Source organism: Leopardus geoffroyi, chromosome E3 (genome assembly GCF_018350155.1).
Source record: "Leopardus geoffroyi isolate Oge1 chromosome E3, O.geoffroyi_Oge1_pat1.0, whole genome shotgun sequence".
Taxonomy (NCBI): domain Eukaryota; kingdom Metazoa; phylum Chordata; class Mammalia; order Carnivora; family Felidae; genus Leopardus; species Leopardus geoffroyi.
In genome coordinates this window covers 1,179,709-1,197,922 of record NC_059340.1, presented here as the reverse complement: position 1 = coordinate 1,197,922, position 18,214 = coordinate 1,179,709, and the positions used below count along the sequence as shown (strand labels likewise).

General features: G+C 60.6%; 1 protein-coding gene and 1 long non-coding RNA gene across 14 annotated transcripts; one reads left to right on the top strand and one right to left on the bottom strand.

Moving 5' to 3' along the window:
* Positions 1-2,155: 2,155 nt before the first annotated feature.
* Positions 2,156-12,491, bottom strand: MAFK (MAF bZIP transcription factor K). 13 transcript variants are annotated; one of them, XM_045460183.1, is made up of 5 exons: positions 6,691-6,890; positions 6,142-6,286; positions 4,418-4,497; positions 3,360-3,434; positions 2,156-3,095 (listed from the first exon to the last, which is right to left on the bottom strand). In XM_045460183.1, the coding sequence occupies exons 2-5, from the start codon at positions 6,221-6,223 to the stop codon at positions 2,661-2,663; spliced, it is 672 nt and encodes a 223-aa protein (XP_045316139.1). In that variant the 5' UTR covers positions 6,224-6,286; positions 6,691-6,890; the 3' UTR covers positions 2,156-2,660. The 13 variants fall into 13 exon arrangements, with proteins under 13 accessions (XP_045316139.1, XP_045316151.1, XP_045316143.1 ...); XM_045460195.1 differs by lacking the exons at positions 6,142-6,286; positions 6,691-6,890 and adding an exon at positions 12,445-12,491; XM_045460187.1 differs by lacking the exons at positions 6,142-6,286; positions 6,691-6,890 and adding an exon at positions 11,067-11,171.
* Positions 11,629-17,691, top strand: LOC123588861. Its single transcript, XR_006708043.1, has 3 exons — positions 11,629-11,871; positions 13,986-14,145; positions 16,341-17,691. It is a non-coding gene; the product is annotated as an uncharacterized LOC123588861 (long non-coding RNA).
* The last annotated feature ends 523 nt before the right edge of the window (positions 17,692-18,214 follow it).

Genomic DNA, 18,214 nt, shown 5'->3' with positions numbered 1-18,214 from the left:
CGCAGGAGCCACCCTGTCAGCTCAGGCAGAGGTGTGGCAGGAGGGCTGGCGGGGCTTGGAGACCCTAAGGCCGCACCCACCAGCCCGCCCTCCTTCAGCGGCTAAGGCTGAGCTCGGACACGTCTACCCCTTGGAGGAACAGTGGGAAGGGAAGACCGGTGAGGAGGGGACAGCGTCCCCAGAGGATGGGCCCTCCACTCCACTTACTTTAGGCTACCGGGCAGGGCACCTCGCTGCCCACCCCGGGCAGGACGTCTCTCTCCCCACCTCCCGTAAGACCTGGCCTGAGATGGGGGCACAGGCCGCTGGGGGGGTGAGAGGGAGCAGCCCCAGCTGGAGAGGGAGGGCTGCCTAAGGGCTGGGGGGCTCCTGATCTCGGTGGATGGGACCCTCAGGAATGGTGCCCACCATTCAGAAGGCCAGCTGGCCAGCTCCACCAGCCTGACCCCCTGCACGCACCGTGGCTGACCGGACGGACCCCGGAGCCAAGGAGACCCATCGCAGGGGAGGGCGACCGGGTCGGGGGCTGGGATGTGGGGGGGTGCAGCGGCCCAGCACATTCACAGCCCCCGCACTCGAGGACTCGACCCAAAGCACCAATCACAAGACCAGGCGGGTCTGAAACCAGAAAACTCTTTATTGCAAAGGTACAAAAGCGTCACAGCAGAGATGTACAGCAATAAATTAGGTTGTGGCCGTGAGGGGACAGGGCAGGCGCAGGGCACATGTCATACGGACAAGGACCACGACGTGGGGTCTCTTCTCAATAATTTATACCATGATAAAAGCAGCACAAAAATAAATATTGAAATGGAACAGCTGAGTGACCAAGGCCAGGAAATGGGAGGCCTTGCCCCCTGGGAGGACAGAGTCTGCCTCCCTCGGGAAGGACCCCGAGTCTGAAGCACAAGAATCAGGAAAACAAACCCAAGGGACAGAGATCCTTGCCTTTTAAATAAAACAAATCCATATATTAAAACGGGGACAATGAAATCTCAACGAGCTGAAAGGAAAGGCATGAGAGAATGCTCCGGTCTCCCTTCCCTGGCCCCTGGTCCCCAGGAGCGGGCAGGCATGGCGAGGTGCCTCGGGCGGTGACAGAAGCCCCCTCTGGGCAGGGGCGGGGGGGGGGGGGAGGGCATGCAGGGCGCCAGCACTCCCGAGGGCAGCAGGCAGCGGCAACAGCCCCCGGCCCCCACCCCCCCTACTCCAACCGCAGCTCTGCTCGATTAGGGATTTACAGTAAAAACAGGAAAAAAGTTACGAAAAATCTGTACGATAAAATGTGTATATAATTTTATATATATATATACTTTTCTCTCTTTTAAATATTTCCCCGTGGTCCTTATTGATATCCAATGTGGATTACCTACCATGGCTATGGTATCGACAGCTTTTTTTTTTTAATTTTTTTTTTTTTTACACACTGGGCCTTTTGCTCCGTAAGGATCCAGCACGCCCCAGACCCCTCACCTTCCCCCAGGACAAGGCCAAGGCCAAGGCCGCACGGCAGTGCTGCCGGAGAGACCCAGACGTCTTCCGTAGGGAGCTCTCCGGGCGTCTGTCCCGCCCAGTCTGCCTCTTCCTGCACAGGGGCCTTGCAGCTCCCTGGGGGTCTCCCTAGGTGGCGGGGGACAGGCCAAGAGGAAGCCGGGAGCCCCAGCAAAGGTCACCGAGGTCATCAGGGGCTCCAAGTGTCAGAAAGAAAGAGCAGGTAAAAGTTTCAGGCGAGGAATAAGCACCAAGGTGGCTGCGTCCCCTTGTCCTCTGCACCAACAGACCACCCAGGCGCCCCCAGAAGGCTGGTCCTGGCCCCGTGCCTAGCGTCACCTCCTTGGCCATCACACCCTCCTCACCCTCGGACTCCACCGGTCACTCTGGCAGCGGGACCACAACCCACTCCCGAGGCTGCCGCCGACTTCCCACCTGCTCGGCAGGGACAGCTCCACTTCCCCCCAGACTCTGCCGGCCCTCCCTGCGCAGGGCTCCCGGCCAGCTCCCCGCTGCGGACCTCCCCGGGGTCGGCCCGACAGAGGGGGAATCCCCGAGTCCTCGTGCAACTCTGCACGTGTACCCCGGAGGCCCCCAAGGGACCACCCGGACCAACCCGCTCCTCCGAGGCCCCGCGCCGCCGGCACGCGGGTGTCACGGCAGCCCCCCCCCCCTCCCTCTGCCTCGCGGGGCGCGGGCCTCTGGTGGGGCTGAAGCAGGGTCAGGGTGCCGTTCGTCACCGGGGACAAACGGCTCCTCCCCAGGCACCCAGAGCTCAGTCAGGGCAGGGAGGGGGTGCCCGCACCAGCCGGGACCACGACAGACCACTCTCGGGAGGGGGGGCAGACAGAGCCCCTGCCATCCGGGCCACGGGGCCGGCGACCTTCCGAGGACCTTCCCTCCATACGCCCCGACGCCCCCTGGCGCAAGACACGCGCCCCCGGAGACCTTCTGGAGAGAGCCGGAGGGGCCCGGGGGCGGGCCGGCTGCGTGCGTGCGCGTGCGTGCGCGTGCGTGCGGGCAGGCGTGCGGCCCGCGGGCTCGCCGGACCCCATCGGCGGCCGCACCCTCGGCCTCGTCCCCGCCGGGAGTCCGCGCTTCGACTGGGGCAGGCACCCGGGGGGGCGCCCACCGCCCGCCCGCCCCCCCCCCCCCCCGGCGGCGGGCCACTAGGAGGCGGCCGAGAAGGGCACGGAGGCGGAGGAGACGTCGGCGGACTTGACGATGGTGATGACGCTGGTGGTGGCCACCTTGGTGGGGGCGACGGGCCCGCGGGCCACGGTGCGGGCGAAGGTCTGCAGGGCCTCGTACTTGGAGCGCAGCGCGTCGAGCTCCAGCCTCATGCTGCTGTTCTCCCGCGCCAGCTTCTCCACCTCCTGCTGCAGCTCCACCCGCTGCCGCTCCAGCTCCTCCTTCTGCGTCACGCGCTTGATGCGGCAGCTGGCCGCGTAGCCGCGGTTCTTGAGCGTGCGCCGGCGCTGCTTCAGGCGGGCCACCTCCTCCTTGGTGAGGCCCCGCAGGTGCTGGTTCAGCTCCCGCACCGACATGGACACCAGCTCGTCATCGCTGAGCACCGGGGCGTTCTCGCCCGCCTCCTTCTTGACCTGCAGGGGCCGCGCGGCACGGCGGTCAGCGCGGAGGAGGGGGTGGCGGGAAGGGCCCCGGAGGGTGGCCCGGCGTCTGCCCGAGAACGGAGGCCGCGTGGACGAGAGCCTTGGTCCCGGGCAGCAGGTACACCAGAGGCACCCTCTCTGCCCCCCCGAGCCGGCCCTCACGCCTCCGTCGGGGCAGGGGGCCTCCCGACGTCACGCACGCGGCAGAACGCGGGTGGCTCCCTGACGGGGATCCCCGCCACGCCTGCCCGTCACCTGGTTACCACCTGCCGTCCAGAACCTGCGAGGCTGTGGCCCACCCGTGCGCAGCCCTCTGTGAGTCTCCGGTGCCTGGTGCGGGGCGACGCAGGCAGGTGGGGGGGGGGGGGGAACCCAGGCAGGTGTGTGGGGGGAACCCAGGCAGGTGAGTGAGGTGGGGGGGGGGGAACCCAGGAAGGTGAAAGGGGGAACCCAGGCAGGTGTCTGGGACCGACGCAGGCAGGTGAGCGGGGGGACCCGGGCAGGTGAGTTAGGTGGGGGGGGCCCAGGAAGGTGAGCGGGGTTGACCCAGGCAGGTGTGCAGGGCCGACACAGGCAGGTGGGCGGGGAACCCAGGCAGGTGAGCAGGGGTGACCCAGGCAGGTGTGCAGGGCCGACACAGGCAGGTGAGCGGGGAACCCAGGCAGGTGTCCGGGGCCAACACAGGCAGGTGTGCGGGGCCGACTCAAGCAGGTGAGCCACAGGGAGGCACAGCAGCCTGTCCTTCCACACCCCTCGGACAAAGTGGGGCCTGGGAAGGGGCTTCGACGTGCACGGCCCACGAATGCACGGAGGTCCCCTGTCCCGCCAGACCCAGCTCTGTTCCCAAGACGAGATAGCCGACCCAGGAGCCCACGCCAGCCTCAGAAGCTGGGAGGGCCCGGGGAGGCAGCACGCTGGGCCTGGTCGGAGCCGGGCCCCGCGAGCAGGAGTGCCGAGGTTGACATGCGCCCTGCCGGTGGTACTGCGGGACGGAGGCCACGCTGCCCACCCCTGGGGGCCGGGGATGAGCATGTCCTCGCAGGCAGGGATCCACACCTGCCACTCCCTCCCAAGGAGGCCATCCCCGTGGACGCCAGGGCCCACATCTCCTGAGGCCACCACCCCCGATCCTGTCCCCAGCTCCCTGGCACGGCTCTGCTGGCCAACAGCCCCCACCCGACCGCAGGGGACAGGGCCTCCCTCTTCACACTCAGGGCAGTCCTGGGAAAGAGGGGCTGCTGGGGCCGGAACGGACCTTTCCCAAGCCTGAGCCCGAGGCAGAAACGGGGTCTGCCCACCCCCACCCCACTTACCTTTAATGCCTTGTTTGGTTTGGGATTAGTCGTCATAACCTGGGCACAGTCACCCGAACAGAAGGGCTTGGAAACTGGATCTGGAAAATCAGACAAGAAACAGAAATGAGTGAGGTGAGGTTCTGGCCAGGCTGGGGACGGGGCCGGCTGCCGTCGCACGTGACCTGAAGCGGGGACGTCCCCACCACAGAGACGCTCCAAGGAGGCTCGGCTCCTCGGTCCACGTCCCCCCGAAAACAAGACAGGAGGCAGCCGGGACTGAGGGGGCTCCCCGCAGGGTGGGCATCCCGGCCACGCTGCCCAGTCCGGCATCAGCCCACGAAGCAACCCAGACCCACCCCGGCCCCCACGCTGGCAGCCACCCGCCTGGGGGGCACCAGGCCCGGGCGGCCACTGCCTCCCGTCTGACTCCCCCTCTGAGCTGAGCCGCTCGCGCCCTCGAGGCACGGGACGCCACGTTGAAGGGCCAGAGCGCACGGACCCAGAGCCCCCTCCCGAGAACGGCCTCACCCGGCACACGAGGAGCACCGCCGGCCCCCAGGACGGCACCCTGCCCGGGCAAGAGCCCCCGTGACTCCTGACCTCGCCTGGCTCCAGAGAGGAAGGGCCCCTTTGGGGAGCCCCTGCGTTTGCCCAGCACACCCCCAGGGATGGGTGCAGCCCCACCCTCCCTAGCAGACCTACCTCCGCAAAGGGCACTGCAGCTGTGACATCACCACCCCCGCCTAGGCTGCCCCACAGCCCTGACCTGAGGCCCGCAGGATCCGGGAGGTAGGGGCCGCCACTGCGCGAGCTCACCGGCTGTCTGGCGGGAGCCGTCCCCGCCGCCCGCCAGCACCCCCCCTCCCCGCCGCTGCCCGCCCTTCTGGGTTTGGCGTCTGCATTGTGTCACACATTCTAATCATTCATGAAAAAGCCAGCCAAAGCATCCCAAGCATGATTCCCCTCTGATAGTTGCCATGGCGACCTTGGGAAGTAGCCAGCCCCTGATGGTCGTCATGGAAACAGAGAAGCCCACAGCAACAATGGCTTTGGGCAGGCCGGTGCAGACATCACAGGTTGTGGGACAGTAAACAAACCAGTGTGCCCCGGTGGCTGGGGTGGGGGGCGGGAGGGCCCGGGCTCTAGACGTGCTGGCACATTCTGTAGCTGGCTTAGGAACCAGGGTCCACGTTCCAAACGCCAGGCAAGGTGAACTGAGCAGAGAGAAACATCCGAAAACGCACGGGGGAAGGGGGGGGACCCGGGCCCCAGAGACGGAGCCGCACCAAAGCCTTCACCCTGGGGGTGAGTGGGGCTCGGGTGGACGGTCTCTACCCCTCCTTCGCCCACAGCCCCAGGACCCTTGCTACAGCACAGCCTAGACGCCACCCGCCCCCAACAGCCCACCTGCCTCCCAGGTCTCAGCACCCGGGCCACCGAACCCCCTGGTTCACTGTTGCCTCTGGCAACACGGCCACTGTCCCAGGCACTGACGACGGATGATGGAGAGCAGGACAGCAGCAGGGCCGGGGCCAGGCGCACCCTCAGGAGGCTTCTGGCTCCTCCGCGCCATCCACGCACGCGCGGGAGGCAGACGCACTACAGCGTGGGGTGACCCCAGCGGGAAGACAGGAGCTGCTTCCTGACAGCGGCCTGACCCCCAGCATCTGCAGGGGCACGGCGGGCCCGCTGAGTGCCCCTCCCTCCAGGTCCCGGGGTCAAAGCCATGCTAGAGAAGCCACCTGGAGGGCCAGCAGGAGCCAGGCGGCGGGGAGAGCCATGAGAAACTTTTCCACGGGAGCAGGAGGGGTGGCCGGGTGTCATTCCAGCACACGTCAGCGCACAAGGGCCTGGGCCGCCAGGGCATAGCTGTGTGGTGAGTCACGCCTGTTTACAGAGCGAGGAGCTCACATTCCCACAGACCCAAGGCCCTCCCACCCTGCACGGACCGCCCAGCCCGCCCGGCCCCAGCGGAGGAGGGACCTCCGCTCAGACCCCTACCAGACAGGGGTTTCTGTGCCTCACCACCCCCCCCCCCCCACCCCGCCCATGACGGGCCAGCTCAGCCGGGACCCCGGGCCACAGCGCTGCGTTCAGGGCAGGGACGCCCCGCCCCCTCTGGGGACCTGCCCTCCGTGACAGCACGGGGCGGGGAGGCCCAGGTAAGCAGGAGGTACACAGGACTGGGCTCCGCGTCCTCCCCTCCACACAGACCTACGAGGGTCGGCTGGCAGGTCTGCAAGGTCAAGGTCACCTGGGGAAAGCCCTAAGTCCACCAGCTCTCAACCCACCTTGCCCAGCTGCCTGGCCTTCTGCGGGCAGGACACAGACAAGAGCCCGGGCAGAGACGGGAGAAGCGGGACCCCCGGGCCAGCCTGGGCTCCAAGCGAGGAGGGATGCCTCTCTGCGGGAGGGCGCCACGAGGGGGTCTGACCTCCAGGGGCTTCCTGCAGTTCCCAGACCTGCTGTCCAACAAGAACAACGTGAGGCCTGAGAGAACAGGAGTAAACGTAGACACGAACCTGGAGAAAAAGCCAGCAAAGCTCTTCTCTCTGTGGGCCTTACGCTCTTCCTCTGGAAATGAGAGCATCAGAACCAGGGGCCCCAGGTTCTGTCCACCTTGCAAAGGCCTCGGCGCAGCCGAGCAGGTGACTCAAGGAGACGCCCTGACTGGGGGGGGGGGGGGGGAAGGGGCTTCCCTCTCGACCCCCAGGGCTCTGGGGGCCTGGACCGGCACCCTCCAGAAGCCAGAGACCCTGGGCCAGGTGAGCAAGCCCCAGGCAGGAGCAGACACTGCCCCCACAGCCTCGGGCGGACCAGGTCTTGGCTCCTGCCCCCTGTTCGGGCACCCGCCCCGCGGGAAGTCTCCACCGGCTGACAGAAAACAGGAGTGTCCTCCCGCCTCGAGAGGCGGCACGCAGACCTGGGGCTGCAGGTTCAGGGGCCCGGCTCCGGGAGCGCAGGGTTGGCCCCGGCTGCCCTTCCTGCGAGACCTCAGTACGCGGACAGTAAGGGCACGAGGGCTCACCTCTACCCAAGCCACACGAGGTACACGCAGTAGTGACCCGAGGTCACTTCCTGCGTGAAAGGCAAAAACCCGGCAGCTTCTGGAAACAGGCTCAGAGAGAAGTCTGGCGCTTGTGACGGTGTGCAAAACAAAGGATTTTAAAACAACTGCCCTAAAATGTGTATTTATAAACCGCTGCACCTCAGGCCACCTCCTCGGCCACCAGAGTGCACACAGGAAGAACTGTGTTCTGAGACTCGGGGGGAACCCAGCCGGGGTGAGAGGCCACAGCCTGAGAGGCAGGTGCACCAGCCACTCGGCCTCCCTCCCCTCCCGCCGCAGGCCGGACGCCCCGTCGCCGGGTAAGAAATCACCCACCCACCCTGCCCCTGGCAGCTTCACGAGGCGGGGTCGCTCCGGGGATCGGGCCCCACAACCATCGGTCACGGCCACGCCAGCCGGGCCGTGCACGCAGCCCGCGCTCTCCGCCGGCTCTTCTGAACTCCGGTCAAGTCGCGGGAGCGGCTCAGTGGCCGGAGCCGGTGGGGGGGCCGGGAGCGGGTGGGCCTCCTCCGCGCCCGCCTGCCTGTCCGTCCGCCCAGTGAGAGCACGGACAGTCTCCCACAGCCCTCCAGAAGCTTCTGGTCAAAAAGTCTGCGCGGTCAGCACTTCTAACTTGGAACACCTTTCAGGCGACCACTTCCCCAACTAAAGAGGTCGGTTTTCAACCCAACGCCAGAAATTCGCTCTGACGCGCCCCTACACGAGGTTAAGGCAGAGACCGCTCTAAAAGACACGTGCCAGCAGCCCGGACGGGGCCCGGCTCTGGGGACGGCACGGTTGAGAGTAAGTGAGGGAGCCGGGGCCGGCCCTCCCTCCCGGGGCCCACGAACAACGGGACCGCCCTTCCAGAGGCCAGGATCTCACCCCCTCTACCCCCCCCCCCCCCAGCAAACGTGTACCGCTCGCCCGTCGTCTGACGCAGCTCATCTGGGGCGACTCACGGCCCCAGGTCATCCCCCCCCGCTGTGCTGTGTCCCGCTTCGCGGGGCTGGACCCAGGCTCGGGGCCCAGGGCGGACGCTTTCTCCACCGGTAAAGCCAGGTGGCTGACGGCAGCAATGGCCGCAGCCGAACGGCCCTGGGTCTAGATGGTGTGGCAGAAAAGGGGGTTTAGAGTCTCACGGGGCTCTTGGGTCGGTTAGACCAGCCTAGACGGGGAGCTTCACGTGCACAGGAAGCCACAGCTCCGGCACCTAGCAGGGCGGGTCTCAGAAAACACCTGTTCCCGCTCGGTGTGGAGTGAGGGCGCCCACCGCTCCCGGGCCGGCTGCACCCGGCCCTCCCAGGCCTCCCAGGGAGAGGGAGGGGGCAGGGGGCAAACAGGCAGGGAGGAAATGGGCTCTGTGCTGGAGCACGTCTGCGCTCCCCCGATGGGCGCAAACCCCAAAGGCACAAGCCACGCTGACGTGACCGCCTCCGTCCCGGGGGTGCCGAGCGCCCCTCCTGCCAGCGCCACAGGACGCACCTGCCCCGCGAGCAAAGGTCAGCACGGCCAGCGCGCCCCACACGCTGACGCCTCACCCGACCGAAGACGGGCCCAGGAGGACCGGGAGGGCTCCCACGCCCCGCCCACCCCAGACACTGGGTGTCCGTGTCCCAGCCGGCTCCCTCGACGTGGGGGTGCGTCCTGCCGCTCCTCGCCGGGCCCCCCACCAGCCCGGCCCACACCCAGCCTGCAGGCCGGCCCTGGCCGGCCGCCCTCCGGCAAGACACGACTGTCTGCCTGGCTCGGAGGACGTCTGGTCACCTTGTGTTTGCGGTTCGAGGAAGCTGTGTCATCCTGGCTCTGTCCAGAGGTGACTCAGGCGGCTGCCAGGCTGACAGCGGGCCGAGTGCCTCACCTCCCCGGCCACGCCCTGGCCCCCCACTCCTCTGGCCCCCCTCTGGGTGGTCCTTCTGTCTCTAAGCTCCCCTTTGGGGTTCTGTTTGCTCCACAGCTGCCCAGGGGTCCTACCAGCCCCCCACCTCCACGTGCAGCCAGGCTGAGACAGCTTGCGTGTCTGACAGACCCCAGAGACGTGTCCTGTCCTCACACCCGCCCTCCTCCTGTGTCTCCAGCTCAGGTGATGACCCATCACGCCGTTCACGCAGCAGTCGCCCCCCAAGACCTTGTCCCTCCTTCCGTGGCCACCTGCTGAGCCGGGCCTGCTGGACTTGGCCCTCCAGGACTCCCTGGCTCAGGCCCCAGCTTCTTCCGTCTGGACCTCGGTCCCTCAAACGCACCGCCTCAAGGTGGCAGAAAAACCCCCTGCTTGAAGTCCCTCCTGAGCCCCTCACTGCCTGGACCACCTGTTGCGTTCCAAGCCTCCCCCTCCGTCTGTGCTGGGCTCCCACCCTCCTTCCCCAGCCCTTGCTTCACCGAAGCCCCCTCCTGCTCTCCCTGTGGTGGGCGGACACCCTCTCCTGAGCCTCCATCGAGGGCCGTGCCCAAAACTTGGTCCTGATCTTTCCGTCCAAGGCTCGCTCCCCTTGCTGGATGGAGGGCGGGGGACATCCTCACCTACACCTGCTCCCCGCACCCCCTGGCGAGTGAAAGGCACGCTGCCTGGGGACGTGCGTCAGCACCGCACCCAAGGGCAGCGGGGTCTGGGCGCCCCACCTCAACACCTCTCCAGCCTCCCCTCATCCAGGGCAGCCGACAGGCAGCGCAGAAAAGCAGGCAGGGTGCCACCCCAGACCCCGGATGTCAGACTCCGCGGCCGCAGGCCAGGTACCGAGGCCTCGGGCTTGGTGTCCTTGGGTAAAATGGGGTGGGGGTGGGGGGTATGTGTATGACACGATCCCTACATTCATTTCTACCCGTTCTGAAGTTCTATGACTCGAAGACAACACTTTCAATTTCCTGAAACTGCAAGAAAGAGGAAACATGACTGACAAAAAACAAAAGTAAACACGGGAGCAGCGCATCTTCCATGAGCAGGGAGCAGGGAGGCGGGGAGCAGAGGGGAGGGTGAGTCACTGTTTACTGCTCTGAGGAACAGCCACACAGAGAACGCTCACAGCTGCCCGGGGTTCCATTTCCCGTGTGGACTGGACCCGAAGCCAGAAAGTCCACTCCAGAAACCTTTAGACTCGGGAACAGCCAGGACGCGGGCAGGACTTGTCCGCCGCCTGAGATGGTAAACAGACTCTCAGCTCCCGGAGCCCCGAGAGGGACAGCGCGGTGGACAGGGGCGCGGAGAACGTCCGGAAAGCGGCCTCGCTCAGCACAGCCCGGGCGCTGGAGATGGGGCTGGAACGCAGCGAGCCCCGGAACCAACTTCCCCGAGGAGCCCCGATTCAACTCCCATTTTTAGCAACCACCTTGAAAGTGAGTGAGGCTGAACTTGGAACGCGTCCCTTAAAGTCCAGCTCCGTTCAAGCGCGGAAGGCAAGCGCGCTCCGGAGAGAAGACTTGCTTTGTGCTTTCGAGTTAGTAAACTTCATTTTGGAACCAGGAGAGATCCCCTCGTTAAGTTCTCAAAGCAGACCCCTTCTAAGGAGCTCAAACTCCAGCATTCCCACTGGTTTGCCCTGGGGAGGGAAGTCCTCCGGAGGTGTCAGCTACCCGCAAAGCGCAAAGCAAAGCGAGAGAGGCTGGCAAGCGAGTCTCACCTACCTGCACAGCCCACCGTCAGCTTCCGGACCCCTCCCACCTGCTTAGACGGACGCTCTTTAAAGAGCCCAGCCCCAGAAGGCGGCAGATCGGAGACGGCCCGGCACACGGCTGCGCTTTATCAAGCTACCTGCGCAGTGAGGGCTGTAAGGGCAAATCCTCACTGAGGCCAATAAGGGAGAAGGGGCAGGGAGAAGGGACACCCAAGCCACACTTGCGGGAACCCACTGACTCTATCTGCTGTGTGGGGCGTGGGTGTTCGAGACCAGGGAGCTTCCCCTGCCGGCACCTGGTGAGGGAAGGTGGCCGGATCTTCCACACTGACAATTCATTTGGCAGGGGAGCACTTCTGCCCCCGCCACGAGAGCGGCGCGACAGGTAAACAGCAGCATAATCATTAACACAGCTCGGAGAGCAGGAACTTCCAGCGGCCCCAAACACCAACTCCACCAATGTGGAGTCTTTGTCAAAAGACGCCACAACACGTGGCGAGGAGCAGTACGATCAGAGACAGCAGGCAGAGCGGTTTCTTTTACCTAAGGGAGACCTAGGTGGAGAGAGACACGTTTCCTGTACCCTCCCCAGGCTCCCGGAAAGGTGTGCGGAAGCCGGCACCCTGGCACACTGTGTCCCGCACGCGGCGGGATCACAGAGGAAGCCGCGGTCCGACTTAGAGGAGATGGAGCCCCCCACTCACCCATGAGAAAACTGAGAACCACGGGGCTCGGGAGAAGGGACACGTTCGCCCTGTCCCCCTCCCCACCCAAAGCTTCCACATCAGGGCCTCCCTCCGGGGAACCCCTGGCAGGTCAGCTGCTCAGAACGTGACATCGGTCATGAGTCCCCTTCTCCTTGCCCTCCCGCCCCCTCCCCCGGAGCGCGGGTGGAAGCCACCGCCGGGCAGGGCAGCACCGGCCGAGCCGGCGGAAGCGCCCAGGTGGACGCGGCCGGGTGGGCCCTGCGCGACCACGCGCTCCCCTGCACGTGGCCGTGTATTTTCGCCCCCGCCTTCCCGCCTCGCAGCGGACCTCCGCGGGCTAAAGGCGAAGCAGGTGGGGAGGGCAGGGCAGGGCAGGGGCGCCGGGCCCGCAGGAACGTCCGGGCTCCCTAGGCCGCCCCCCCGGGGTGGGGGCACCGCCTCCGGCTCGGACAAGGGGCGGCGGGGGGCGGGGGCGCGCTCCCGGGCCCGAGAAAGAAAAGCCCCGGCCCGCGCGGCGCGCTCGCGGTGGGGCACCTGACGGCAGGTGCGCGGGCCGGGGTCTCGGGGTCCCGCCCAACTTCGCCGCGGGTCCGAGGCGCCGGTGACTCAGCGGCGCGCGGCCCCGACCCGCCCCCGCCCCCGCCCCGGCCCCCGGCCCGGCCCGACGCGGCCGCTCCTCACCTGGCGTCGCGCGGGGGGGCGCGGGCGCGCGGCGGCTCCTCGCGGGCACGCGCTCTCCTCGCGCTCGCGCTCACTCTCGCGCTTCCTCTCGGCCGCCGCCTCGGCCGCGCGCTGGGGCTCCGACTTCGCGAAGAACAACAAGTCCCCCCCGCCGCCCGCCGCCAGCCCGCCCGCCCGGCTCCCCAGCATCTGACACCGCTTCCGGGATCGGCGTCGGCGCGCGTCACGCCGCCCCGCCCACCGCGCGCCGCCGCCCGGCCCGCCCGCCCGCCCGCGGCCCCGCCCACCGCGCGCCGCCGCCGCCCGGCCCGACCCCCCGGCCCCGCCCATGGTTAGGCCCCGCCCCTAGGCCCCGCCCCTCGTCCACCGCTGCCCCCGCGCGCCACCCGAGTCGCTGTTCCGGATCCCGCAGTGTTGCGGCTGCGGGAGCCGCCGGCTCGCCGCCCCCGCGCCTGCACCTGTGCCCGCAGGTGTCGTGCGCCCCGCGTAGTGACAGTCCTCCGGCTGAGGAAGCCTGCCCGGGAGCACCCCTGTTGCCCACAACGGCGCTCCCTGGCCTCGTTGCTCTTCTCCCTGAGCACCTACTTCCCAGGTGGCCGGGCGCGCAGGCCCTCAGCCCCATCAGAGCCCTCGGGAGACAAAGGGAGTCGAGCTGGAGTACGCTCGCTCTCCGAGGACAGGGCGCTCGACGCTAGGGCCAGCCTCAGGGTCGCGGTGTCTATCACAGGAGATGAGTGAATGCGTCACAGTGCCCACCACCCTGTCCGAGGGCAAGCAGGCCCTGCAAGTGAGGGAAGGGCCCCTGGCATTGCCTCCACCCCGGGCCTTAGACATCCCCAGGAATTTCTCTTTGGATAAGGAGGATTCTTCTCCATTATAGGAAAGACAGCAAGGTGAAATGGTGATAAATGGCTTTGACCCACGTCCTCTGTGAAAGTCTCAGAAACTCAGGAGCCTGGGGAACGGTGCCCAGCTGAAGCCCCAGCTCATGGTTTCAGTGGGGAAACACAGGCCCAGCAAAGGCAGGCACGGAAGGATGTTCTGGCCTCAGATCAGGGCCCGGCTCCTGCAGGAGAGAGCAGCCTGGTCCTGTCCCAGGTGGAGGACAGAGCTGGAGAGAGGACCCCACTGTCAAAATCCAAAACAAACAGAGACCAACCTTGCAAACTCCCTGAACAGACACCACCAGTTTGGTCATACCAACGAGGTTGAAGCTAGCGCATTTTGCAAGGCTAAGTTGACCCAAGTCGTTTCTTGCTGTGCCTCTGAAAATCAGAACCTCTTTTCCAAGGTTGATGTGAAAGGGCCACTAGCCAATTCCATCGCTTAGGAAAATAATGATATGAAAACCAATCCCTGTGGAGAATGAACCCTGCTTTCTCACCATAGAAGCTGCTCTTTAAGGACACCCCCCTGAGCCCCATTCCGTGTTTTGGTTTGAGTGTTCCCGGCTTTTCCAACCGTCTTTTTGGTGTATACACAACAAACTCAATCATGACGGCTTTGGCCATTCGTTGCTTTTATTTACTTCTGTTACATAGGGACTTTTGACGTTTCCTGGTGTCAGAAGTGGGATTCAAACAGAAGACAGCCCCCCACCCCCACCCCACACACAGACCCCGAGGCTGCTGAGCAAACAGACCCTGGCACCCACAGAGCCCACTGAGCTGACCACTTTCTTGTCGACCCTGAAGAGTGAAGGTGAGTCTCTCGAATCTGAGCTCTCTCTCTTAGTTTCTAAGCTGCCCAACTTTATTGTGCATGCCTGCTCAGATGGCCAGTGTTTGTGTGCAAGACTCTCTATTTGCATCCTGTAAGGACCCTTTTGGAGCTGTGTTTTGGAGTCATTTTGTCCTTTAGCAGCTTCTGTTTGCCAATCAAAGAATGCATTCCATTTTCTCTGTCTTGTTTTTGAATAAGGTATGAAGGAGATGGGTTTTTGTTGTTATTGTTTTGTTTTTGGTTTTTTTTTTTGGTTTTGGTTTTTCTTTTTGGGGGGGGGGGGTAAGGGAGAAAGGAAGTAATTTTGTCTTGAATTAAAATGATTGTTCCAGAATAAGAAGGGAAAAAGATAGGACAAGATCTAAATGGTTAAAGAATGTTGCAGGTTTGTGGAAAGAGATCTTGAAAAAGGAATTTAATGTGAAGTCAAGCTAAGATTGGAATGGATTTATTTAACTTAAAAAAAAAAAAAAGGATTTTAGGAGAGCCTGGCTGGCTCAGTCAATGGAGCATGCCACTCTTGATCTCGGGGTTGTGAGTTCAAGCCCTGTGTTGAGCGTGGAGCCTACTTAAAATTAAAAAAAAGGGGGGGCGCCTGGGTGGCTCAGTTGGTTAAGTGTCTGACTTCAGCTCAGGTCACGATCTCGCGGTCCATGAGTTCGAGCCCCGTGTCGGGCTCTGGGCTGATGGCTCAGAGCCTGGAGCCTGCTTCCAATTCTGTGTCTCCCTCTCTCTCTGCCCCTCCCCCGTTCATGCTCTGTCTCTCTCTGTCTCAAAAATAAACATTTAAAAAAATTTTAAAAATAAAGAATTTTAATATCAAAAGTACATGGTACAAAATTAGAATTTGGTTTCTGCTGTTAAAATCGCAACATTTTTTTAGATTATCAGTCTGTCCCTAACTAGAAATTGTAAACAAAGGTGTTTCTGTACTTTTAATGTATTTTGCCTGCAAAGCACAGATTCTGTATTTTATGAAAATAATTTCATGTGCTTTGTCCTTACCAAGTCTTGGATTAGGTAGGAAAATAACTGAGTCCTCTGTATTAAAAGAACTGAGTTTCATTTTTGCAACTCTGTAACTTTCTGTACCTGCCTCTGAAATTTTAATTGTCACTTGGTAGGAATGAATAACTAAGTACTTTACTGTTTTCACAGTGAACTCTGATCCTGTTTGATCACGTGTTTTAAACCTTTGGATATTTTTGACAAACGTCTCACATATCAAATTCTAAATGAAGTCCTTTTGACCCCAAACTAACTTTGGGATTTTAAAAAGGATCCCCAGACTCTCTCAAAAGATTTGTTCCCTCTCCTTATAAAAGAGATGCTGAACAAATTATGTTTTGTTACATTCCGTGGGAAGCATTGTCAAATAAAGAATGAAGTCTTTAGCTGATATCTGTATAAATATATGTTAGTAATACAAGCATTCCAGAAATTCCATGAAATTCTTAACGTCTGACATGTCCTGCTATAATGTTATCAGTCATAATTCAGGTTATTGTTTTAAAATGTATGTCACATAAAATAACCAAATTTCTGGGGCTTCTGGGTGGCTCAGTCGGTTGGGTATCCAACTTCAGCTCAGGTCATGATCTCAGGGTTTGTGAGTTCGAGCCCCACATCAGACTCTGTGCTGACCTGCTTCAGATTCTGGGTCTCCCTCTCTCTCTGCCCCTCCCTTGCTTTCTCTCTCTCTCTCTCTCTCTCTCTCTCTTTGTCTCTCTCAAAAATGAACATAAATTTTTTTTTTTTAAATAAGAACCAAATTTCCTTGTCAAAGGCATTATAATGAACTCTCACTACATCTTTACCCATGGCCATTTTTAAGCCTTTTGCCACTTACAGACACTTACTGTTTTATTCTGATGCTTTCACAAAAAAAAAAAACGTTCCTGCAAAAATGCTTCCTTTACAAAGACATTCATGGGAACAACCCTAACAAGCAGTCCAGAATGCAGGTTCTCTGAAAACCTCAAGACCATAGCACTGAACTGAGTGAGGATTTCTGAAACTTTAATGGAAAACTGATGGAGTCATAAAGCCGCTAACTCAAGATGAAGCAAAACAATTTTGTTAATTACAAAACACTGAACAAACTGATAGAGATGACTGTAATTTGGACGACTTCATTTACAACGTTGCTGGTTCTTTAATGTCTTGTTCTCCAGATGTAAAGGATCCTTTTTCTCCTCTGTCTGAAGTTACCTATGACTCACAACAGTTTGGTAAAGTGTATCTTTGCAACAAAGGTTGAAACATTTTTCTTCCCCCTCCCCCCATTCCTCCAGAACTTAGAAACTCTTACTATTCTCTTTTTAAATTGTTTTATTTTCTAATTAAATACTCTTATTTTTCATGACAATATGTGTGTTTGCATAAGTTTAAAAATAATCTGTTCTCCCTATAACAAGACAAAACTGGCTTGGCTTCCTGGCCTGGAAAGTCTAATCTGAGTTCCTTTATGAAACATTCCAGCAAAGTAGATTTAAAAACACCTATCAGGGGGCACCTGGGTGGCTCAGTTGGTTAAGCATCCAACTTCGGCTCAGCTCATGATCTCATGGTTCACGGGTTTGAGTCCCTCTTCAGGCTCTGCCTGGACAGTTCACAGTCTGGAGCCTGCTTCAGATTCTGTGTCTCCATCTCTCTTTGCCCCTCCCCTGTTCTCTCTCTCTCTCTCTCTCTCTCAAAAACAAATAAACATTTTTGAAAAGCACCTATGTGATCAATCACTATTCCTGTGTACTTATGTAAATAATCATACCGAGTATTTGGAAACAGTCTTAATGTGCAAGCAAATTAGTCTTACTGTGGTTATCTTTGATAGAAATAGGGGATGATTACAGAGAGAAGAATAGGCTTCGATAATACATCTTTGTGGATATCAGATTCTAGTGCTGTTTCTTGTCTCTGAGATTTTGTTTTCTACCTGGAATCTGGACTGGATCCTGAATTCTTCCAGTTTCCTCCAAAATTTGGCTAGAATTTTCCAAACTAATATTTCCAATTCTCCCATTCTCTGGACTTGGAATCTTTATGAAACTAAAAGCATCCTTTGCCCAACGCTGGACAACTCGATGTCAACTTCGGAGAGCTCAGCACAACAGCTCGTGTGTGGACGGCGACCCGTGCCCGGGGCCGTGTGACTGCTTGGAAAGATCCCCAGGCACATTCATGCCGCAAGCCAGAGAAATGGGTCAGATCACCACTGCCCTGCTCTCACCTCATCGGAAGAGTCTCCAACCCCGACGTCTGCAAACTCAACTGGCCGCTCTCCAAACTCAGAAGCTGAATTTGTAATTTGCTTGAAGTATTAACCTTTTTCTTTTGTTGCCGTAGAAATCTCTGTCGTTAAACTACCCGCTCGCTCGTGTCGTATAGAGACCTGATTTAGATGGAGCCCAACTGACGCACTGGCCAACACCCTCAAGTTCACCCTGTCCTAAGCAACTGTTGGGCGATGCGACTGTTAAGACATTATGCACGCTTTTGAAAAATAACTTTAAAAAAATATAACGCTGGGGCGCCTGGGTGGCGCAGTCGGTTAAGCGTCCGACATCAGCCAGGTCACAATCTCGCGGTCCGTGAGTTCGAGCCCCGCGTCAGGCTCTGGGCTGATGGCTCAGAGCCTGGAGCCTGCTTCCGATTCTGCGTCTCCCTCTCTCTCTGCCCCTCCCCCGTTCATGCTCTGTCTCTCTCTGTCTCAAAAATAAAAAACAAACATTAAAAAAAAAAAAAAAAATTTTTTTTAAAAAAATATAACGCATTTAATGTATTTGAATTGTGACATCTTCGCTCCTGGGAACCTCGGCTCCGGGGAACTTTTCAGTCCTCGGGTATTGCTGCCCTTACGGTCATCATGCTGGCCTCTCCAGTACCTTGTACACTCTCCAGGGTTTGAAATGCGGTAGGCAACTCCTGGTGTGCCGAATGGTACCCATTAGGACCAATCCCCTGGATGAAATCAACAAGAACCACAGAAATGATGGAGACTGCGACCACGGCCCTTGGGCCTGAGGACTCAGCAAGTCTGAAGGTGAGG

Bases quoted from the DNA above. Each gene is read 5' to 3' on its own strand.
- MAFK (XM_045460183.1), bottom strand. From the start codon at position 6,223: ATGACACCCGGCCACCCCTCCTGCTCCCGTGGAAAAGTTTCTCATGGC. The intron at 4,498-6,141 runs GTGGCTTCTCTA...CTGATTTTCCAG, and splicing joins GGCTCCTGCTGGCCCTCCAG to ATCCAGTTTCCAAGCCCTTC. The intron at 3,435-4,417 runs GTAAGTGGGGTG...GCCCCGCACCAG, and splicing joins AACCAAACAAGGCATTAAAG to GCACCGGAGACTCACAGAGG.